We start from the raw sequence: 20,762 nt of genomic DNA on the forward strand, positions 1-20,762 counted from the left end.
TTTAAATGGCCTACCCATTATCCAGAGATTATGCCCCCTGGTTTAAACTCAGCAGCCAGGGGAAACATCTTATCTACATGCACCCTGTCATGCCCGTAAGAAATTTGTAAGTTCCAATGAGGTTTCCTCTCATTCTTTGAAACTCTAGGGAATACAAACCCAGCCATATTAATCTCCTCATAAGACAATCCCGCCATCCAGGGATTAATCTGGTGAACCTCCGTTGCACTCCTTCTTCGGTAAGTATATGCCCCCTTAGATAAGGGGACCATAATTATGCATAATACTCCAGATGAGGCCTCAACATGGCTCCATATAACTGCAGTAAGACATCTTTAATCCTGTACGCAAATCCGTTCACGATGAAGACCGACATAACATTTGCCTTCCAAACTGCTTGCTGCACCTGCATGCTAGCTTTTAATTGACTCATGAACAAGGACACCGAGGCCCCTTTAGAATCTTGTACTTCCCAACTTCTCACTATTTAGGAAACACTCTGCCGCCTTGTTTTTTCTACCAAAATGAATAACTTCACATTTATTCACATTATATTCCATCTATGATGTTCTAGCCCATTCACTTAGCCTATCCAAGACCCCTTGAAGCCTCCTTGCATGCTCCTCACAACTTGTGTTCCCACCCAGTTTGGTGTCATCAGCAAATTTGGAAATATTACAATTGGTCCCCAGATCCAAATCATTTATATAGGTTGTGAATAGCTGTGGACCTAGCACTGATTCTTGCGGTACCACAGTAGTAACAGTCTGCCATCCTGAAAATGATCTGTTTATTGCTGCTACTCTGCTTTCTCTTAACCAATTCTCAATCCATACTAATATGTTTCCCCCAATCCCATGCACTCTAATTTTATTTACTACCCTCCCGTTGTGGAACCTTATCAAAAGCCTTCTGAAAATCCAAATACACCACACCCACTGGCTCTCCTTTTTCTATGCTACATGTAATATCCTCAAAAAACTCCCAAGTTTGTCAAACATGATTTCTCTTTCATAAATCCATGTTGATTCTGCCCAATTTTACTATCCTTTTCTAAATGTCCAGTTATCACAACCTTAATAATAGATTCAAACATTTTCCCTATTACTGACGTCAAACCGACAGGTCTGTAGTTCTCCATTCTCCCTCTTCCTTCTTAAATAGTGGAGTTACATTTGTTGCTTTCCAGTCTTCTCAAGAAGCCATTGTCGCTGGTGCCCCCCTGCTAACTTCACTCCCTTTCCATTGACTCCATCCTTCTCCCTGGCAACTGTCTGAGGCTGAACCAGACAGTTCACAGCCTTGGTGTAATATGTGGCCCTGAGACCCACCACCACTAAGTCCACCTATTACCACCTCTAACACCATTGGATGTGACATCACCTCTGTCTCAGTTCTTCTGCTGAAAACCTCATCCATGCCTTTGTTGCCTCCATACCTCCAGACCTGACTATTCTAGTCCACTCCTAGCCTGCCTCCTCATTCTATCCTTTGTAAGCTTGAGGTCATTCAAAAGTCTGCTGTCTCTGTCCTAACTCGCACTGAATCCTGTTCACCCATCACCCCTGTGCTTGCTGACCTACATTGGCTCCCAGTCAAGCAACTCCTTAATTTTAAAATTCTTACCCTTGCTTTCAAATCCCTCCATGACCTCTTCTCTGTCTCTGTAATCTCTTCCAGTCCTATAACCCTCCAAGATATCTGTGCTGCTCTAAATCTGGCTTGGTGAGCATTCCTGTTTTAAATTGTTCACCATTGGAGACAGTGCCTTCAACTCTCTGGGCTGTAAGTTCTGGAATTCCCTCTGTAAACCTCTCCATCTCTCTTTGTCTCTTTCCTCCTCTAGGATGCTCCTTAAAACTTATCCTTTAACCAAGCTTTCTTTCACCTGTTCTAATATCATCTTATGTGGCTCTGTTATCAAATTTTGTTTGATAATGTTCTTGTGAAGCACTTTGGGATGTTTTATTATGTTAAAGATGCTATATAAATACAAGTTGTTGATAGTGGGAATTAACAAGTTTACTTATGGAATGAGCAGAATGATGCTGAACAATATGGTTTAAGGGATGGACAGTAGGGTGGAGCTCAACATTTTAGTTTATGGTTTGGTAGGGGGTACTGAGATATAGCAGTCCAGAAGCAAGGCAATCAAGGCTGAAGAAACTATGGTGAGAAGTGGGTGATGAAGTGAGTAAAATAACTGGACATTTAGAAAAGGATAGTAAAATTGGGCAGAATCAACATGGATTTATGAAAGAGAAATCATGTTTGACAAACTTGGGAGTTTTTTGAGGATATTACATGTAGCATAGAAAAAGGAGATTGAAGTGTATTTGTGGCTGATCACCAAGGTGTACTGTCATGATTTGTTGCCTTGGAATTGATTGTGAGTAAAATAACTAATGGGAACTTCTGTGTAAAGACTTGGCAAGTGCCTAGAAAAAATAAGTAATGCAAAGTGGGCTTCCCTGAAAACAGTTACTATGCTGAGGACAGGAAGACTTCAACTTCAGAAACATAACAGCGTAGCATTTGTAATTTAAAAATGTTAAATCTTGGTTGAGTGGGCTGATCCAAAGCCATAGGCCTTCGGTGCTTGTTGTGATTTTGGTTCCTAGCAATCATCACACCTAAGAGGAATTAATGTTAAATATGTAAACAGACAGTCTACATCATCAGTGATGTAAGATCACATGACAACAGAGTATGCTGAGAGAGAATTCTATGTGAAACCTTGTGCTAAGCCTTGTACTGTACATAGTTTGTAGAATGTTCAATAAAAGGTGAAATTTGCCAATAACCTTGCCTCCAGAAGTCTCTATCAATCCTGACCAAGGAGAACCTCATCTAAGACTCACAACGATGATAACAGATGGTGACAGCAGAAAAGACAATGGAAAAAGTGCCGAGGAAGAGCCCAGCGACAGGAAAAAGCAGCAAGAAAAATGACTGCAGGACAAGGACAGTGCAGGAAAAATGCCAGTAGAACTCGAGGAAAGGCTACAGTGAAGGAAAGCCATAGAGAATATCTTATCCTTTCCAGAGTGCTTTGACCATTTGGAAGGCCCAGATCAAGTCAAGAAGTGGTAGAACTGGTCTCATAGGTTTACCAGGTTCAGAAACACTTTGGGACAAGCAGAGAAGCTTAGCAAGGAACAGGCCATTACCCTTCTCTATGTCATAGGCAGTAATGCAGATGACATAGTGGACAGACAGGACATAAATGAAGAGATGGCGACATACAAAGAGGTTATAAAAGCCTTCAGCCTTAGAAGAAACACCGTTATAAAAACAGCAAATTTAATAAACTTAACCAACAACTGGGAGAGTGTAGATTCTTTCATTAATGATTTATATCAACTAGCTGAGAATTGTGAATGTGGAGCCCTGAAAGACTAATTAATTTGGGATCACATTGTTGTAGGCGTCTTAGAGGAGACTTTATCAGATTTTCTGCAGTCAAGAGAAGATTTAACAACTATTGAAGGCTGTGCAGTTAACAAGGCAGGCAGAATTGGGAAAGCAAAATCGTGTATTTATTTGAGGCAACATGGAAAAAAATGACTGACACTGCAGTTTGTAGGACACAGAAGTAGCGACGCACCTACTCAAAAAGAGGGAAAGAGCGAAGAGGGCGCGATAGCCACCATTACTTAGTATTCTTGTGTGGTAGCAAAAAGCTTCACCAGTGCAAATAATGCCCTACCAAAAATGCAGAGTGCCATTCTTGTAAGAGGAAAGGACATTTGAAATCTGTATGCCTCAGCAAAAAGCTCCTAATACAGAAATTGAAGCAGAAACCAATTAAAATATGTAGCATTCAACAAATTGAATATGAAAAACAGTGAAATGCCATTCTTGGGAGAAATTGCAGGTTCTAATGGGAACTATTGGAGCGCAGACATTACGGTGAACGGACTTAAAACAAACTTCAAATTAGACACTGGAGCAGGAGTTTCAGTTCTTTCAGATACTGAACAGTGGCTAAAGCATGAATCCCTCTAACCATCGACCATAAAACTCTGTCTAGGAGGCATTTGGCTGAAGGTCAAAGGGCAGTTGACTGCTAAACTTCAGTAGAAAGGAGGAGAAATCACAAACTTTGGAAGCGATCCAAAACCAAGAATGTTCACTGTTAAGCTGAAAAGCTTGCACAGATCTACAACTCATCTATAAAATAGACAAACTGGGGGGCCAAGCCAAACCGAATTCAGGACAGAATTTCTGAACTGGTTTAGAGCCCTTGAGAAGACTGAGTCAGGATCATCAGAATCCAACAGAACCATGAGAAAACCTGACAGATTTCCCATGAACTGCAGGTGAAGAAAGCCCAAGTTCATTGCTGGGAAGGGCAGCTTGCATCAAGCACGGAACACATGGACAAGCTTGAGCAAGGAAAATAACAAACAGCAATGTTGCTACACATTCTTGTTGAAAAGCCTGAACAAGAGGACATAAATTTCATTGGTGATGTGGAGTCCTATACTTCATTGTCCACAAAATTTCTACCAGCAGCAACACCAAGGCTAAATAAAGTGCAAAAAGCACAAAAAGCAGATGAAGGATGTGCTAAAATACAGTAATACTGCATCAATGGATGGCCAGAATATGTTCCAAATAATATCACCCTGAAGCAATACTTCAAGCAACAAAGACATCTTGGTGTCATGGATGATTTGCTGATTTATGATGAGAGATTGGTCATACCCAGAGTCTTCAGACTCAAGATCCTTCGGAGAATACACCAGGGACACCTGGGCATTACAGAGTGTTATGCTAGAGTGCGCAATTGTGTTTGGTGGCCAGGGATCTCAAAATCATTAGAGGAAATGATTTTGAGCTGCATCACTTGTGCAATCCATCGCCAGAAGCCAAGGGAACTACTGATGTTATCCTCATTTCCATCCAGAATGTGGGAATGTCTCAGAATGGATCTTTTCAAACTCGAGAGGAAGACATTCCTCATAATTGTTGACTATTACTCCAGATGGATTGATGTTAAACGTCTTCATGGTCCAATCTTGGAAGCAGTCCTTAAATTTTAAAAAATTGTCACAAAAGGCATTCCAGATTCAGTCATTTCAGACAATGGCCTACAGTTTTAAGCAGTTCACAGAACATCATTGCAATGAGATCTTACCACTTGTATTGCTGGTCCTCCACTCGGCACAGTTGAACTCTAAGGTCAATTTGTGTTGGGTTTGCTTTTCTGTCAGGTGTGTGTTGAACTGTAGCTTTTGAACTGTATCCCAGGACTGTTGTCCTTAGAGAAAAAAAGGCTGAGAGGAGATTTGATAGAGGCAATCAAAATCATGAGGGGCATAGACAGAGTAGATAGGGACCTACTGTTCGCACTCCTGAAACAATTGAGAACGAGAGGGCACAGAATTTAAAGGAATTGGTAAAACAAGTAATAGTGCCATGAGGAAAAACATGGCCATGCAGCAAGTGCTTAAGGTCTGGAATGCCCTGCCTGAGAGTGTGGTGGAGGCAATCAAAGCATTCAAGAGGGAAATAGATGATTATCTGAAACGGAAGAATGCATATGGTTGCAGGGAGGAGGCAAGAGATTGGTACCAAATGAATTGCTTATTTGGAAAGGCAGTGCAAACATGATGGGCCAAATGACTTCCTTCTGCACTGTAAGAATTCTGTGATAACATTAAATTCAGGTAATTTCCTTTCAAATTGTGATACTCTCGTAAAAAACTATAATTTCATTCCCTTCTAAATTTTTTCGCCTGCTTTATGCATTTATTCACTCTTTTAATTAAAACAGAGTAAAGGGTGATTTGATAGAAGTGTTTAAAATTCTGAAGGGATGGAACAAGATAGATAGAAACAGACTGTTTCCAGTCATTGAGGGATCTAGGATAAGGGAACATAGAATGTGAGAGATTTAAGGGGACAGCAGCAGAAACTTCTTTTACGCAAGATTGTGGGACTATGCAATGCAGTGATTGAAGCAGAAACTATGTCAGCATTCAAGAAATGGTTAGATAGGTGATTGAAGGAAAAATGCAATAAAAGCAGACAGGAACATAGGATTAGTCTTTCTCATGTAGAGGATAAACATCAACATGGACTGATTGGGCTGAACAGCCTATTTCCATCTTGTAATTTCAATGTAAATCTGTGTAGTTTACGCTTGGGACACAGATGTTAACAGTCCTTTGGATCTCATCCCAGTGACCATTCTTCATGTGTAAGATTAGGCAAAGTATTCAAATACAATTTAATTGTGAATGGCACTAGAGTTGAGCCTAAATCTTATTGCATCTTTATAGTAAGATTTCTTCTCTTCATTTGCAGTGAAACTGTGAGCACATTCTGTTTTTTAAAAGGTAGAATTTCCACTCAGCACAATTCGCAGGAAACAATTTAGCCAGTAGATAAAATTGTGGAAGTGCAAACCATTTTCAGTATAACCTTAAGTTTCTGTGGCCCTTTGCACTAGTGTTTAAAAAAAAAGTTGGCCCTGCCTACAAACTGGCCACATCCCCAAGATTAATTAACCACCATTGAGAGTTTCTGCTAATTGTGTTCATTCACAGGGCTTCAAGGAGACTCTTAAAAATTAAATTGGCTCTTTTGGGTTCAAGGATCCTAATAGAAATGTTGTATTTTTTAAAAATTTAGTACAAACTGACTATTGTACCCCAAATATAAGTAAGAAATGGTTTATATCCTTTTAGTCATTTATAGTAATTTAAAATCGTGTTATTCTAAGGTGGTGAACTGACATTGTGATTAAAAATGCTTATTTTTTGTGATAAACCCATTTTAATTATGTTAATCAAACTGCACCTAGGTCAAATGATCATATTTAGATATAGCAAGGAGTATTTTAAAAACAATTTTGAGGGAAAAAAAGCATAGTAAAATGCTGCTCAATTGCACTGCCTCAAGGCAGGCTTTACATTCGCACTATGCAAATGAGTTTGAGCAGAAACTTTAAAAAAATCTAGAGTTGCATTGGATATATGGCACATAAACAGGCCATTCAGTCCAACCAGTCCACGCCAGTGTTTATGCTCCTCTCGCTTTCTCTCATCTTTCCTTAATTAAATCTATCATTGTAACCCTCTATTCCCTTCCCCTTCATATGCTTGTCTAGCTTCCGCTTAAATGCATCGATACCATTCGCTTCAACCATTCCCTGTGGTAGCAAGTTCCCCTTTCTCACCATTCTTTGGGTAAAGAAGTTTCTTTACCCAAGAAACTTGGATTCCTTGGTGACTGTCTTATATTGATGGATCCTAGTTGTGCCCTTCTCCATAAGTGGAAACGTTTTTCTCTATCCACTTTATCAAAGCCTTTCCTAATTTTGAAGACTTCTATTAAGTCACTCCTGAGCATTTTTTACAAGAGAAAAGAGGCCCAGCCTGTTCCATCTTTTCCTGATATGTTTACCCACACGTTTCTGGTATTATCCTTGTAAATCTTCTCTGCACACTCTCCAGTGCTTCTATATCCATTTTACAATATGGGGACCAGATCCTTGTAGCACTCTTAAGTGTAGTCTAACCAAGGTTCAATATAGGTTTAGCATAACTTCCCTACTTTTCAATTCTATCCCTCTAGAAATATAGACAAGTGTTCAGGGGTTTGCTTTTTTTATGACCTTGCACAACTTTTAGTGATTGGTGTTTTTGTGCTGAGATTCCTGAGTTCTGCTACCCCACCCTACACACGCACCTTTCAAGTAGTTAGTGACCTCCCTATTCTTTTGACCAAAATGTGCTACCTCACATTTATCTGTGTTGAACTTCATTTGTCAATTATTTGCTAATTCTGCAACTTTATTAATGTTCTCCTTTAACTTGTTGCAGTCCTCCCTCCTCAGTATTGACTGTTTCCACCAACCCCCCCGCCGCCCCCCAAAGTTTGGTGTCATCCACAAATTTAGAAACTGTATTTTTTACTCAAATCCAATTTGTTAATGTAAAGTTCTCAAAACTAGTACAATTGGCATCTGGATTGGCAATTGAACTCTGTGTTGAAACTGTACCCAGCATGTTTATATTTTGTAAATATCACACTGAAGTAAGCTTCCTCTCCTCACCCCTATCCATATCACTCACTTTATAAACAAAAGTTTTTAGATACTGATGAGATATGGACATTTTTTTTTTTAGTTTCCCCGTTCCTAGGCCAAAATTGTGGAAGAAAGTTATATGGTGCTATCCCATGCCAAACAGTTCATTTTGATGTTTATCTTCAACATGAGCATTGTCCTAATCTTATGCTCCCACCCTGTTCCTAATCTGTTTATCACACCTTTTCTTCATATGCCAATCTAACGCATTCTTAAATGTTGACATGGTCTCTTCAACGACTAACTGCATCCCAGTCTGTTTTTTTAAAAGTTCTCCTCTTCCCCATGCTACCAGGCTGCAGTCTGTTAAGTCATCATAAAATAAATTTTCCTAATTTAAATCTTTCATGCATTTGATTAGCCCACTTACCATTTTGGGGAAACTCCAACAGAAATCCCAAATAATATTTGTGCTGAAGAAGGTAATCATGTTTTCAGGACATGACCTTGAGCCTTTTCCACTGGGAACAAAGCCTATATTCAATGTCAAGTGTGATCAGTTTATTCCATTGTTTGCAAAACAAGCAGACATTTATTCCATGATGTACCTATTGGAATAGTATTGCCTACTTTATGGAACAAATTGTTTTTGTTCATTTTCAGGATGTGGGTATGATCAGTTTGATGGTTACCGCCCCATCCCTAAAACCCAAGTACAACTGAGTGGCTTGCCAGGCCAATTCAGAGGGCAGTTAAAAATAATTTACATTGGTGTCAAAATGGAGTCATTTCAGCCAGATACGTGTATGAATTGCAGGCTTCCCTTCCTAAAGGATGTTAGTGAACCAGTTGAATAACAATCCAACAGCTTTCACAGTCTATTAGTATCAACATTCTTTTTACAGATTTTTTATAAAACTAAATTCAGATTCTCAAACTGCTATGGTGGGATTTTAAGTTTGCCAGTGTTACTTAAGCACACAATTGATTAGTCTGTTGAAATGTCTAACATTTTTGTCTGATTTTGAGTACTGTTAACTTGGGCTTCAAGATACAAATTTTTATTAATATTTGTAAAACATTCTCTTGACCTGTTCATGTTTCCTTCCTGCATCTGCCTTTAATATGAGTGCCCAGAACAGCTGTCTAATAAGACTACAACATCTATGTTCATGACGCAATGAGCAGTGACATGTTGTGCTTTAATTGCTGCATTTCAGAGCACTGTGAAGGTGAATCAAGTTAGCTTGGATGAAAGTGGAGAGCATATTGGGATTTGTTCAGAAGATGGCAAGGTAGGAGCTGTAATAACTTATTTCCTATATCTTTTTCTACAGCTACATTCCTGTAACTTTTCCTACATCTCCTGTATTGCCTTGTTGCTGTTGGTGCATTTTCCCCATTTCCCTGCTGATATTGCCGCATTTTCCCCTGTTTCCCTGCTCCTTCCTGTATTTTTCCTCACTAGCACACTAAATAGAAATGAATTAAGGAAATAGTTTCATTTCCCAGTGTGTTCTAACTTCTGTGTATGTGTGTATTTGGGAAAATGATGATCAATGGGCTTGTTATAAGATTGAACCATTGAAGCATTTGGAAGGAAGAAACAATTGATTATTTTTAAACAACCTGTTACTGAGTATAGTTATCAAAAAACCATGTGGTTCCAGCATATTTCTAATGCAGTATTAGATTTTTAAATCAAAGCTCAAGGATTGTTCTTAGTAACTTCTGTAAAATGCAACATATAGCTACAAGCAAATCAAGATTTAAGGTGCAACAAACTGCAAATTTTGCATTTAAGTACTTCCGTGTATGAATGTGGAAATTTTCCTGGCTGCCACTTGAAGGTAATCATTAATGTGTTCATTAATGTGTTTGTTTTAAATATCTCACACTATTTGCAGCTTATCAATGAATAATGTATAAATTAATACAATCTATTCAGGCTGATGCACCTTCATAGTTGTAACTTAATGAGAGACAGGCAGCATAAATTTAAAAAGGAGCAAGAATGCCCAGCCAGACAAATGACCTGAATTTCTTCTGAAGTCATTCTGGCTCAAGCACATTTGAGAGTTCTGTATTATTTATTAAGTGGATTGGCGATGTCAACGTCTTCTGCTCGAATCTGTGCTGTCGGTGCACAGATTGATCAACATCTGCGACCAGTTTGAACTGACCATAGGAGCCAAGGTAAATCGTGGCAAGAGCGAAGCCATTATCTTTGGGAACTGGGCTGACCAATCCTTTGCCCCCTTCACAGTCAAGTTAGACTGCCTGAAGGTGCTGGGGATATGGTTCGGAGGGACCAGGGGATGCGTTAGAAACTGGAAGGAGCAAGTGGCTATGATGGAAAGAAAACTGGGCGTGTGGGAGCGACACTCCATTGTGGGTAAGAATCTGGTCGTCAGATGTGAGGCACCCGGTGTTGCTGTACATGGTGCAGGTCTGGCCCGTTCCCCACTCCTGTGCAGTGGCAATCACCCATCCGCTTTATCTGGAGGTCGAAAATGGATCGTGTTCGCAGGAACGTGATGTACAAGCCTCTAGATAAAGGCGGAAAAAACGTGCCCAATATCACCCTTATCCTGATGGCCACCTTTGTGTGTGGCTGTGTCAAGCTGTGCATAGACCCTCGATACGCAAACACCAAGTGTCACTATGTGCTGAGGTTCTATCTGCCTCAGTGTTGCGAATGATGGGTCTGGCCACATTGCCGCGGAACGCTTCAAGTAGTTGGAACCACCTATTCTTCGTGGAAGAATTTATGCAGAAAAACACTTTTGACCACAAGTCCATCAGGCAGTGGTCAGTACGAAATGTCTTAGAGGCCCTGCGGGAAAAGGAGAGGGTGGATCCTGTGGGATGGTTCCCCGAGCAGACTGTCAAAGTCAGTTGGCAGAATGCCTCATCGCCAGAGCTTTCCAACAAGCACCAAGATGTAGCTTGGCTGGTGATGAGAAAGGCCCTCCCCGTCAGATCCTTCCTACATGCCAGGAGTCTCTCCCCCTCTGCACGTTTCCCTCAAGGTGGCTGTGGTGGGGAAGAGATTGTTGTTCACCACCTTGTGGAATGTGCCTTTGCAAAGGAGGCTTGAAAAGATGCAGTGGTTTTTGTCGAGGTTCATCCTGAGCAGCTCTGTGACACAGGACTCTGTGCTCTACGGGCAGTTCCCAGGGGGACACACCGAGACAAACATCAACTGCAGCTGGAGGATCATCAACTCGGTGAAAGATGCTCTTTGGTCTGCCCGAAACTTCCACTATGAAGAGTTGTCCCCGACTGAGTGTTGCAGACTGGCACATTCCAAGGTCCAGGACTATGTGCTGAGGGATGCACTAAAGCTTGGGGCAGCCGCTGCAAAGGCGCAAAGGGGGAAGGTCACTCTCTAAGACCTTTTTGCTATAGTGCATCGAGGGTCTGGGAATTGTATAGACCCCTTGGGCTGTATTACTCACAATGAATGTATGTAGTGAATACTAAATGTCTCGTAATTATATTGAAGCACCTCAGTGCAACATGATTACGTCGATAACTTGAATACCATTGCACTGCCTGACGGTCTGTAATGACCACATTGAAATGTCTGTAATGTTCATTGTATTAAAGCACCTCATGATCTATGTGGAAAAGCTGAATATGATTGCACTTTTTGTGATGGCCATTTTGAAATGTTTTGTGATGTTCTTTCAGATATTTTATGAATAAAGTATATTTTTCAAAAAAGAAATTATTTATTAAGTGGATTCAAAGCTGTGGGCATCTACTGTCTGCAGGACTTCCCCAGCGCTGGATACTTTGACGTGATCTTCAAGAATGTTGCTGCGTGCAAGAAGTTCCTGAAGGTGTTCGAGGAGAAGAGAGACCTGCCACAGCTGAGAATCCTCAAGGCAGAGCTGCTGTTTACTCTGCCGTCACAATAGGACCGTATGGTGAATGTGCACCTTTACAACCCCCTTGTTCCTGTTGTTGATGTGCTCACCTTCCTTGCCAGGTATGTCAACAAGGTTGGCAACTGCACCAAGGTCAAGGATGCCTTCGGGATTTGGACAAGCAAATGGCAGGTCAGGGTGATTCTCAAGACGGATGGTAAGGAATCAATCCTCTGCTCTCCCTCCAGCTTCGCTATCGGGGGAAGCTATGGCTACCATGTGTATACCAGGCAGCCCAAAGTTGGTCATTCCTGTAGTAGATCTGCACATGTGGCAGCCAGTTACAACGCCGACATCTGCAAGCAGGAAGGGCTTCAGACAAAGGACTGCAAGTGGAATAAGTGCTGCAACTTGTGTGGCGGAGCAGGCCACCTTTACAAGACCTGCCGCAAATGCTGCCTCACTGCTTCTGCACAGGCAGCGAAATCCAAGGTGGGTCAAATAGATGGAACAGTGTGTGTGAAAAACACTAAGAAAACTTGCAAATCTCCACCCACCAAAGCCTCCAGTGAGCAGAATGGGTCAAAGGAGGACAGAGAGAGAGAGACAAGAGGAAGGAAAAGAGTGGGGAAGCAGATGGCCAAAAAAACAGCACTGCCCCTGAACCTCTCACTCCTCAGCAGACTGAATCAATGGAGGAGGAACCAGCAGAGGACCAACTGGGAGAGTGGCAGCTGGCGAAAAAGACCAGAAGAAGAATGGACCAAGCCACTTCCCAAATAAGTGTCAAGAGGCAACTCCATTCCGACACGGATGACAGTGCTGCTCCCTTTAGATGAAGGGCAAGGGTAGCACCTGCAGAAGAAGTGGCAAAGCTCTAGGGAGCTCCAGGACGTTGGAGACAGCCGAGCTCCAGGACTTTGGAGGCACCTGAGCTCCAGGATGTTGGAGACCAGCACAATCCAAAAAGAAGAGGCCAGCGCACCCCAGCTCCAGGAAGCCCAGGAGCATTGAAGAGCTCGGCACACTCTGGCTCTAGGAAACTGGGAGCAGCAACACCCCTGAGGGGGAATGGATGGGAGAGATTCTCCAACAGAGAACAATCCAAACCTCTCTCCTTGCACGAGCCCACTGATGTCACCTGGGCGCAACATTTCCAATGGGGTGTTTCAGGACGGTTTCCTCAGCCCATCACTATTTGTGAACTCTATGGGTATATAGAAGCAGACTAAAGGACTGGAACTGTCAAAGACAACAGGCCTGGTAAGTGACAGAATGCTTCAAAATGGGGTTAAAGTTCGTTTCTATTAACGTGCGTAGTGTTAAATCTACTATGCGATGTGTTACAACCTTGGATTACCATGCCAAAGTCAAAGCTGACCTGTTTCTACAGAGTGTGCCATCGCATCTCAGCTCCTATAGGCAGTGGTCACGATGGTGGTCCCATGAGCCATCAATCTGGTCAGGAGGAAATGACTCATGTTGCTCCGGCCTGGGTATTCTGCTGCAGGAAGGCAACTTCACCATCTCGGAAGTTAAGATGGTGGTGGGCGGGCACCTCCACGTAGCAGACGTACTGCACAAGAATGTTCCTCTCCGGTTAATTAACACATATGCCCCGGCTCAAAACAGCGAGCCGCTGGCTATCCTTCAGATCCCACTGCTACTGACAACTTCCAGGCCGGCTGTTATGGGCGGTGACTCCAACTGCATCACCGATGCAGCTGGGCAATCCGGCGGCACTGACAACAGACTGGGTGCCATGTCCAGACTCCTGATGGAAACAGGAGTAAAGGATGCCAAGCTGCACGACGCCTTCAGCAACCCTGCAGATGGAGCGCAGCATAGATACACCTGGCCATGGCCAGACAAGGTTCATCCCTTCCAGGATAGACTTCATTTTTGTGTCCCAAGCGTTCACAGTCAGATCCACCAACATCAAGCCAGTGTTCTCTTCTGACCACTGCCCCCTACCGGCTCACTGTCACTTAGAAGAGGACCAGAGAGTTGGCAGGGAGACATGAAACCTGGACGTGAAACTGTTGACCCCAGAAAACATTGAGGAACTCAAAAGGGTTGGTGAACCGTGAAACCCCTCTTTGAGTCCCTGACACAGTGGTGGGAAACAATCAAGGAGAACATCAAGAGATTTTCCTTCCTCAAAGGTGTTCAGAAGGCTAGAAAGGAACAGAGGGAAGTGTCCCGACTCCAGAAAAGCATGTAGCATCTACTTCACCTGGAGTTGATGGGGGTCAAAGTCAAGAGGATCCCCAAGAAGTAAAGGGCCAGCAAGCCTCGTTCTTTGCTCGGAGGTCTCCAAGATCATCTTCCCGTACAGAGTCCGCTCCATGGAGCAGGATGAAATGTGCTCGTGTTTCTTCTTCCAAAAGGTACAGAGAGAGAGCTCTGTGATCAGCAGCCTGAAGGAAGAAGACGACCCTAAATTCATTGCAGTCCAACATTTTGAGGATCAGCAAATCCTTTTAGGTCGGATTGTATGACGTGCACGGTCGCTCGGTCCTTCCTGTCCTCTATCACAGAGGTTTTAGATGACACTACGCGGGAGAGCCTAGACCAACCGCTAACTCTGGATGAGCTGACTAAGGCCCTTGCGTCCTTTGAGAAGAGTAAAATTCCCAGAAGCGACAGCTTACTGGCTGAGTTGTATTCAGCTCTGTGGCACTGGATTGGCCCAGACCTGCTGGAAGTGTGCAAGAGTGTGCTCCAGGTCGGCAGCATGTCAGAATCCATGAGGAAAGGCATCATTCCCCCTTCCACTTGTTGATGCGGGTAAAGGGAGGAAATTAGAAATTGGTGACCCATTTCACTGTTGAATGTGGACTATAAAATTCTGTCCAAGGTCATCGCCAATTGGGCCAAGTTGCAATTGTTGATCCACCCTGACCAGACCTGTGCTGTACCCAGCAGGAAGATCTCTGCTAGCTTTACGCTACTCATGGATACTATTGCCTATGTAAGGGACAGGGGTGTGGACACCTGCCTCATCAGCCTCGACCAGGAGAAGGCTTTTGACAGAGTTTTGCACACCTACATGATAGATGTGCTCTCCAAAATGGGGTTTTGGGAGGGAATCCGCAATTAGATCCAACAGCTCTACACAAACATTGGTAATGCAGTTTCCATCAATGGGTGGGAATCGGAAAGCTTTCCAATTAAATCTGGAGTCAGGCAGGGCTGCCCTCTCTACCCTGTCCTGTTCGTATGTTGCACAGAGCCCTTTGCTGAATCTATCAGAAAGGATTCAGGCATAAAAGGAGTGACAATCCCAGGCAGTGGAGGCACTCGGATTAAAACCTCCCTGTGCATTGATGATGTCACCATCTTCTGCCTTGATGCACTGTCAGTGTGTAGACTGATTAACCTGCGACCAGTCTGAACTGGCCTTGGGAACCAAGGTAAATCATGGCAAGAGCAAGGCCATGTTCTCTGGGAACTGGGCTGACCGATCCTTTGTCCCCTTCACCGTTGGGTCAGATTACCTTGGGGTGCTAGGGATATGGTTTGGAGTGACCAGGTCATGCATTAGAAATTGGAAGAAGCGAGTAGCTATGGTTTCAAAAAAAGGCTAGGCATGTGGGAGCGACGTTCCCTCTCCATTGCAGGTAAGGACCTTGTCATCAAGTGTGAGGCACTCTGTGTTGCTGGTCTGGCCCATTCCTCATTCCTGCTCTGTGGCAATCACCTGAGCTATCTTGCACTTTATCTGAAGGTCAGAAATGGACCGTGTTCACAGGGACATGATGTACAAACCTCTAGATATAGGGGGAAATACATACCCAACATCGCCCTCATCCTGATGACTACCTTTGTGTGTGGCTGCATCAAGCTGTGCATAGACTCTACGCAAACACCAAGTGCCAAGACATGCTGAAGTTCTACCTGTCCCCGGTGTTGTGAAAGATGGGCCTGGCCAAGCTGCCATGGAACACTCTAAGTAGTTGCACCATTCTATACCATCTATCCCTCATGGAAGAATTTATACAGAGAAACACCTTTGACCACAAGTCCATCAGGCAGTGATCTGCATGTAACATCTGACAGGCCCTGTGGGGAAAAAGAGATGGTAGATCCTGTCGGATCCCTGAGCAGATTGTCAAAGTCATTTGTAAGAATGCCTCATCACCAGAACTTTCAAACAAGCACCAAGATGCAACTTGGTTGGTTGTGAGAAAGGCTCTCCCCATCAGATCCTCCTTACACGCCCAGAGTCTCACCCCCCTCTGCACATTGCCCTTGACGTGGCTTTGGTGGGGAAGAGACCATTGTTGTCCACCTTGTGGAATGTGCCTTTGCAAAGAAGGTCTGGAGAGAAACGCAGTGGTTTTTGTTGAGGTTTACCCCAAGCAGCTCCGTGATGCAGGACTCTGCTGAACGGGCTGTTCCCAGGGATGCACAGAGACAAACACCAACTTTTTATTCATTCAAGGGATGTGGGCTTCACTGGCTGGGCCAGCATTTATTGCCCATCCTAGCTGCCCTTCAGAAGGTGGTGGTGTGTTGCCTCTTTGAACTGCTGCAGTCCATGTGGATTACTAGCCTAGTGATATTACCATTATGCCACCATCTCCCCAAAATCCAAGGATTTTTAAAATTTCTCCCTCACAAAAGTTAAATTGAAGGCATTTCTTTTCCTGCAGAAGCTTTTATTAAAAATCTTTAGTGTTTATACACAATTAAAGAGCCTGAGAGAATGGAAAGACACCCAAGGCTTAAAGTACAGAAATGTCACTAGCAACATTCAGCAGGTTAGGTTGCACCTGAACTTTTGCTTTCTTTTGGATACTTAATATATAGGTTGGAGGCAGCTGTTTCCTTGGACATTATTATTGACATGTTATTTTAGTGGTAAGATTGTAAATCTGTGAGAGACTTTATGAATAAACTGCATGTAAAACATATACACCAGGGTCCCCCTCAGCAAAAATTGTAGAAAAAATCTGAAATTATCAGGAAACCAGGTAAACGCTGGAATCTAACCAACATAGTTGATAATTACCCAAATGTGTCCATTCCACAAAAAGCATCAGCAAAGTGGTGGAAGGGCCAGCAACAGTGCTCGCCTTGTAATATGCCTTTAAGGGATAGCAGCAGGCCATCACTAGAGAGTGGACTAGAAAGAACACACATCACTGCTTGAACAAGAACCAGGGATTTCCCTGGTGCCCTGGCTAACATCCACCCTTTAAGCAATGCTACCAAAAGTAGATTCACTTATGGGACTTTGTGATGAGAAATTAGATGCCACATTTGCCTACAAAACATTGATTGCACTTCCACAGTAATTAAATGGCAGTGAAGGGAAGTGTATCATGTGATCCGGCCTCAGTTTCACTCTGGCCTGTGAGCAGAGCACACAACTCTGCTGCTGATGTCTTTAAGCTTTCAATCCATGTATGTATGTTCTCATGTGCCTAGTTTAGGTGTTTACCTAATCCCTTATGAGTGATTGGTGCCTTTATACCATGATAAAAACACAACACTCCCAATCGCCGCTTGCTCATTGCTAACCTGCTGGCTGATGCTTAGCTTGGGTTCCACCAGGACCATTTATTGCCCATCTAAACGTCAGACCTCTTACAGCCTTGGTCCAAACATGAGCAAAAGAGCTGAATTCTAGAGATGAGGTGACTGCTCGTGACATCAAGCCAACATTAGACTGAATGTGATGTTAAGGAGCCCTAGTAAAGTTGAAGTGAATGAGAATCGGTGGGCATGGGAGAACTGGTTTGAGTCATGCCTAGCATAGAGGAAGGTGATTGCACTTATTAGAGGCCCATCATCTCAGCCCCAGGACATCACTGCAGGAGTTTTACAAGGCATTGTAATAAGCCCAGCCTTCTTCAGCTGCTTCATCAGTGGCCTTCCATCATAAGGTGAGAAGGGGGCTATATTCGCTGATAATAGCACGGTGTTCAGATCCATTCACAACGCTTCAGGTAATAAAGCAGTCCGTGTCCATATGCAACAAGACCTGGATAACATTCAGGCTTGGGCTGAGAAGTGGCAAGTAACATTTGCATAGCATGAGTGCCAGGCACTGATCATCTCTACCAAGGGGGAATCCAAACACCTCCCTTTGACATTCTGTGGCATTCCCAGTGCTGAATCCCACATCATCCAAGTCCTGAGAGTCACCACTGGCCAGAAACTTAACTGAACCTGCCAAGCAAATACTGTGGCTAGAAGAGGTAGTCGGGTGAGTAAGTTGCCCCCTGACTCTCCCAAAGCCTGTCTACAATGCACAACCCAGGAATGTGAAGGTATAGTCTCCTCATGCCTGGATGACCACAGGCTCAACAGGACTCATGAAGCTCGACATCCAGGACAAAGCAACCCACCTGATAAGCATCCCATCCACTACCACCACATTGTGGCAGCATGTGCAAGATACACTGTGGAAATACCTACTCCACATGGACTGCATTGGTTTAGGGAGGTGGTTCATCATCCCTTTCTCAAGGGGGAATAAGGGATGGGCAATAAATGCAGGCCTTGCCAGTGCCACCCATATCCCATGAACAAATATATATGTATGGGGGTTTTCAGAACCTGAGGAGATTCAAGCATGCGTCACTGCCATTTAACTACTGTAGAAGTGCAATCAATGTTTTGTAGGCAAATGTGGCATCTAATTTCTCATCACAAAGTCCCAGAAAGAGTGAATGAAATGAATCTACTTTTGGTAGCATTGCTTAAAGGGTGGATGTTAGCCAGGGCACCAGAGAAATCCCAGGTTCTTGTTCAAGCAGTGATGTGTGTTCTTTCTAGTCCACCTGAGCAGAAAGACAGGTGCTATGCCGAATAGATGGGTACCTCCAATAATGTAACGCTTCCTCAGATGATGCACAGAAGTGCTTCTTCTAGTTATCAGTTTACAACCAGACATCATTTAAATGGGTTTAAACCTCTGTTAAAGTAGCAGCGGCAGGTTTTTTCTATACAGGCTGAGATCCCGTGGTAATGTTCAACGTGTTAGGGTTCTGATATCCTTCCAGCATGGCGTTATAAGATCATAAGGAATAGGATCAGGGGCCATCATTGCTGATCTGATTGTGGCCTTAACTCCACTTTCCTACCTGGACTACCCCACCCGCCCAAAATAATTCCTCACTCCCTTGTTGATCGAAAATCTGCCTAACTCAGCCTTGAATATATTCAACGACCCAGCCTCCACTGCTCTCTGCAGTAGAGAATTCCAAAGATTAATACATCCCTGAGAGAAGAAATTCCTCTTCACCTCCATCTTAAATGTGAGACCCTTTATTTTTAAACTGTGTCCCCAATTCAAAATTTCCCCCATGAGAGGAAACATTCTCAGCATCTACCTTGTCTAGCCTGTTTCAATAAGATCACCTCTTATTCTCCTGAACTCCAATGAGTATCAGCCTAACCTGCTCAACATTTCCTCATAAAACAACTTCTTCCTCCCAGGAATCAGCCTAGTGAACTTTCTCTGAACTGCCTCCAATGCAAATATATCCCTCCTTGAGTAAGGAGACCAAAACTTTGCACAGTACTCCAGATGCTGTCTCGCCAATGCCCTGTACAGTTGTAGCAAGATTTCTCAACTTTTATACTCCATCCCCCTTGCAGCAAAGGTTTACATTCCATTTGCCTTCCTGCTAAAATGGACAACTTCATAATTTCCCACATGATACTTCATCTGCAAATTTTTTGTCCACTCAGTTAACCTATGTATATCCCTTTGCATACTCTTCGTACCTTCCTCACAACTTTGTCTCCTACCAATCTTCTGTATCATCATCAAATTTGGCTGTAATTCAGCCAATTCCTTAAACCAAGTCAATGATCTAAATCGTAAATTGTTGATGCACCAGCACTGATCCCTGTGGCACACCACCTGTTACAGTTTTCCAACCTGAAAATAACCCATTTATCCCGACTCTGTTTCCTGTTGCATAGCCAACTCTCTAGCCATGCTAATATATCAACACCATGAGTCCTTACGTTGTGCAGTAACCTTTTATCTAGAACCTTATCAAATGCCTTTTGGAAATCCAAATGCACTACATCTACTGGTTCCTCTTTATCCACCCTCTTATTACATTCTCAAAGAAATCTAAAATTCGTTAAACATCATTTCCCTTTCACAAAACCATGTTGACTCTGCCTGATTATATTATGATTTTCTAAATGTCCTGTTGCCACCTCCTTAATAATGGATTCTTGCATTTTCCAAATGACAGATGTTAGACTACTGGCCTATAGTTTCCTGCTTTCTGTCTCCCTCCTTTCTTGAATCGTGGTATTAGGTTTGCGGTTTTCTAGTCCACTGGACTGAGGCTAGCGGGTTCAGCATTACTTCCTGGCTTCTGTATACTAGACCTCTATTTATAAATCCCATGTTCCATATACATTATTAACTGCCTTCATAATCAATCAAACCTTCAAAGATTTGTGTACAGGTAGCCCCAACCTCATCTTTTTGCACCCCCATTAAAATTCTACCATTTAGCATGTATTGTTGTTTCTTCTTCTACCTACCAAAATGCATCACCTCACTTTTCCGAACTGAATTTCATCTGTCATATGTCCACCCATTCCACCAACCTATATCCTCTTAAAGCCTATTACAGTACATCCTCGCTTTAAGCCACTCTGCTTAACGTCACTTTGTTTTAATGTTGTTTAGGACCTGTTTTTCTGACTTGTGTCGCCATTTTCCCCTTAATGTCATTTGCACCCTGGCCCCGCCGCTCCCCCACTCTGGTTCAGCTGCAGCCATGTTCCAATGCCAGAGTCACCACCACCGTCACTATAGGCCGAGGCTGCGAGGAAAGAGCGAGGCCAGTGATCCGGGAGCA

At 43.2% G+C, this 20,762-nt stretch overlaps 1 protein-coding gene across 2 annotated transcripts in view; it reads left to right on the forward strand.

Moving 5' to 3' along the window:
- vps41 (VPS41 subunit of HOPS complex) overlaps positions 1–20,762 on the forward strand; it is a 256,233-nt gene that overhangs the window by 94,583 nt on the left and 140,888 nt on the right. For both annotated transcript variants that reach the window (XR_013576374.1, XM_078540140.1), the window contains exon 5: positions 9,262–9,336. Coding sequence is in view for 1 of the 2 variants with exons in the window: in XM_078540140.1 (XP_078396266.1) it covers positions 9,262–9,336 (75 nt within the window). In the remaining variant the exon portion in view is untranslated. The remainder of the gene's footprint in view (positions 1–9,261; positions 9,337–20,762) is intronic.

This window comes from Cetorhinus maximus, chromosome 4 (genome assembly GCF_964194155.1).
Source record: "Cetorhinus maximus chromosome 4, sCetMax3.hap1.1, whole genome shotgun sequence".
Classification (NCBI taxonomy): domain Eukaryota; kingdom Metazoa; phylum Chordata; class Chondrichthyes; order Lamniformes; family Cetorhinidae; genus Cetorhinus; species Cetorhinus maximus.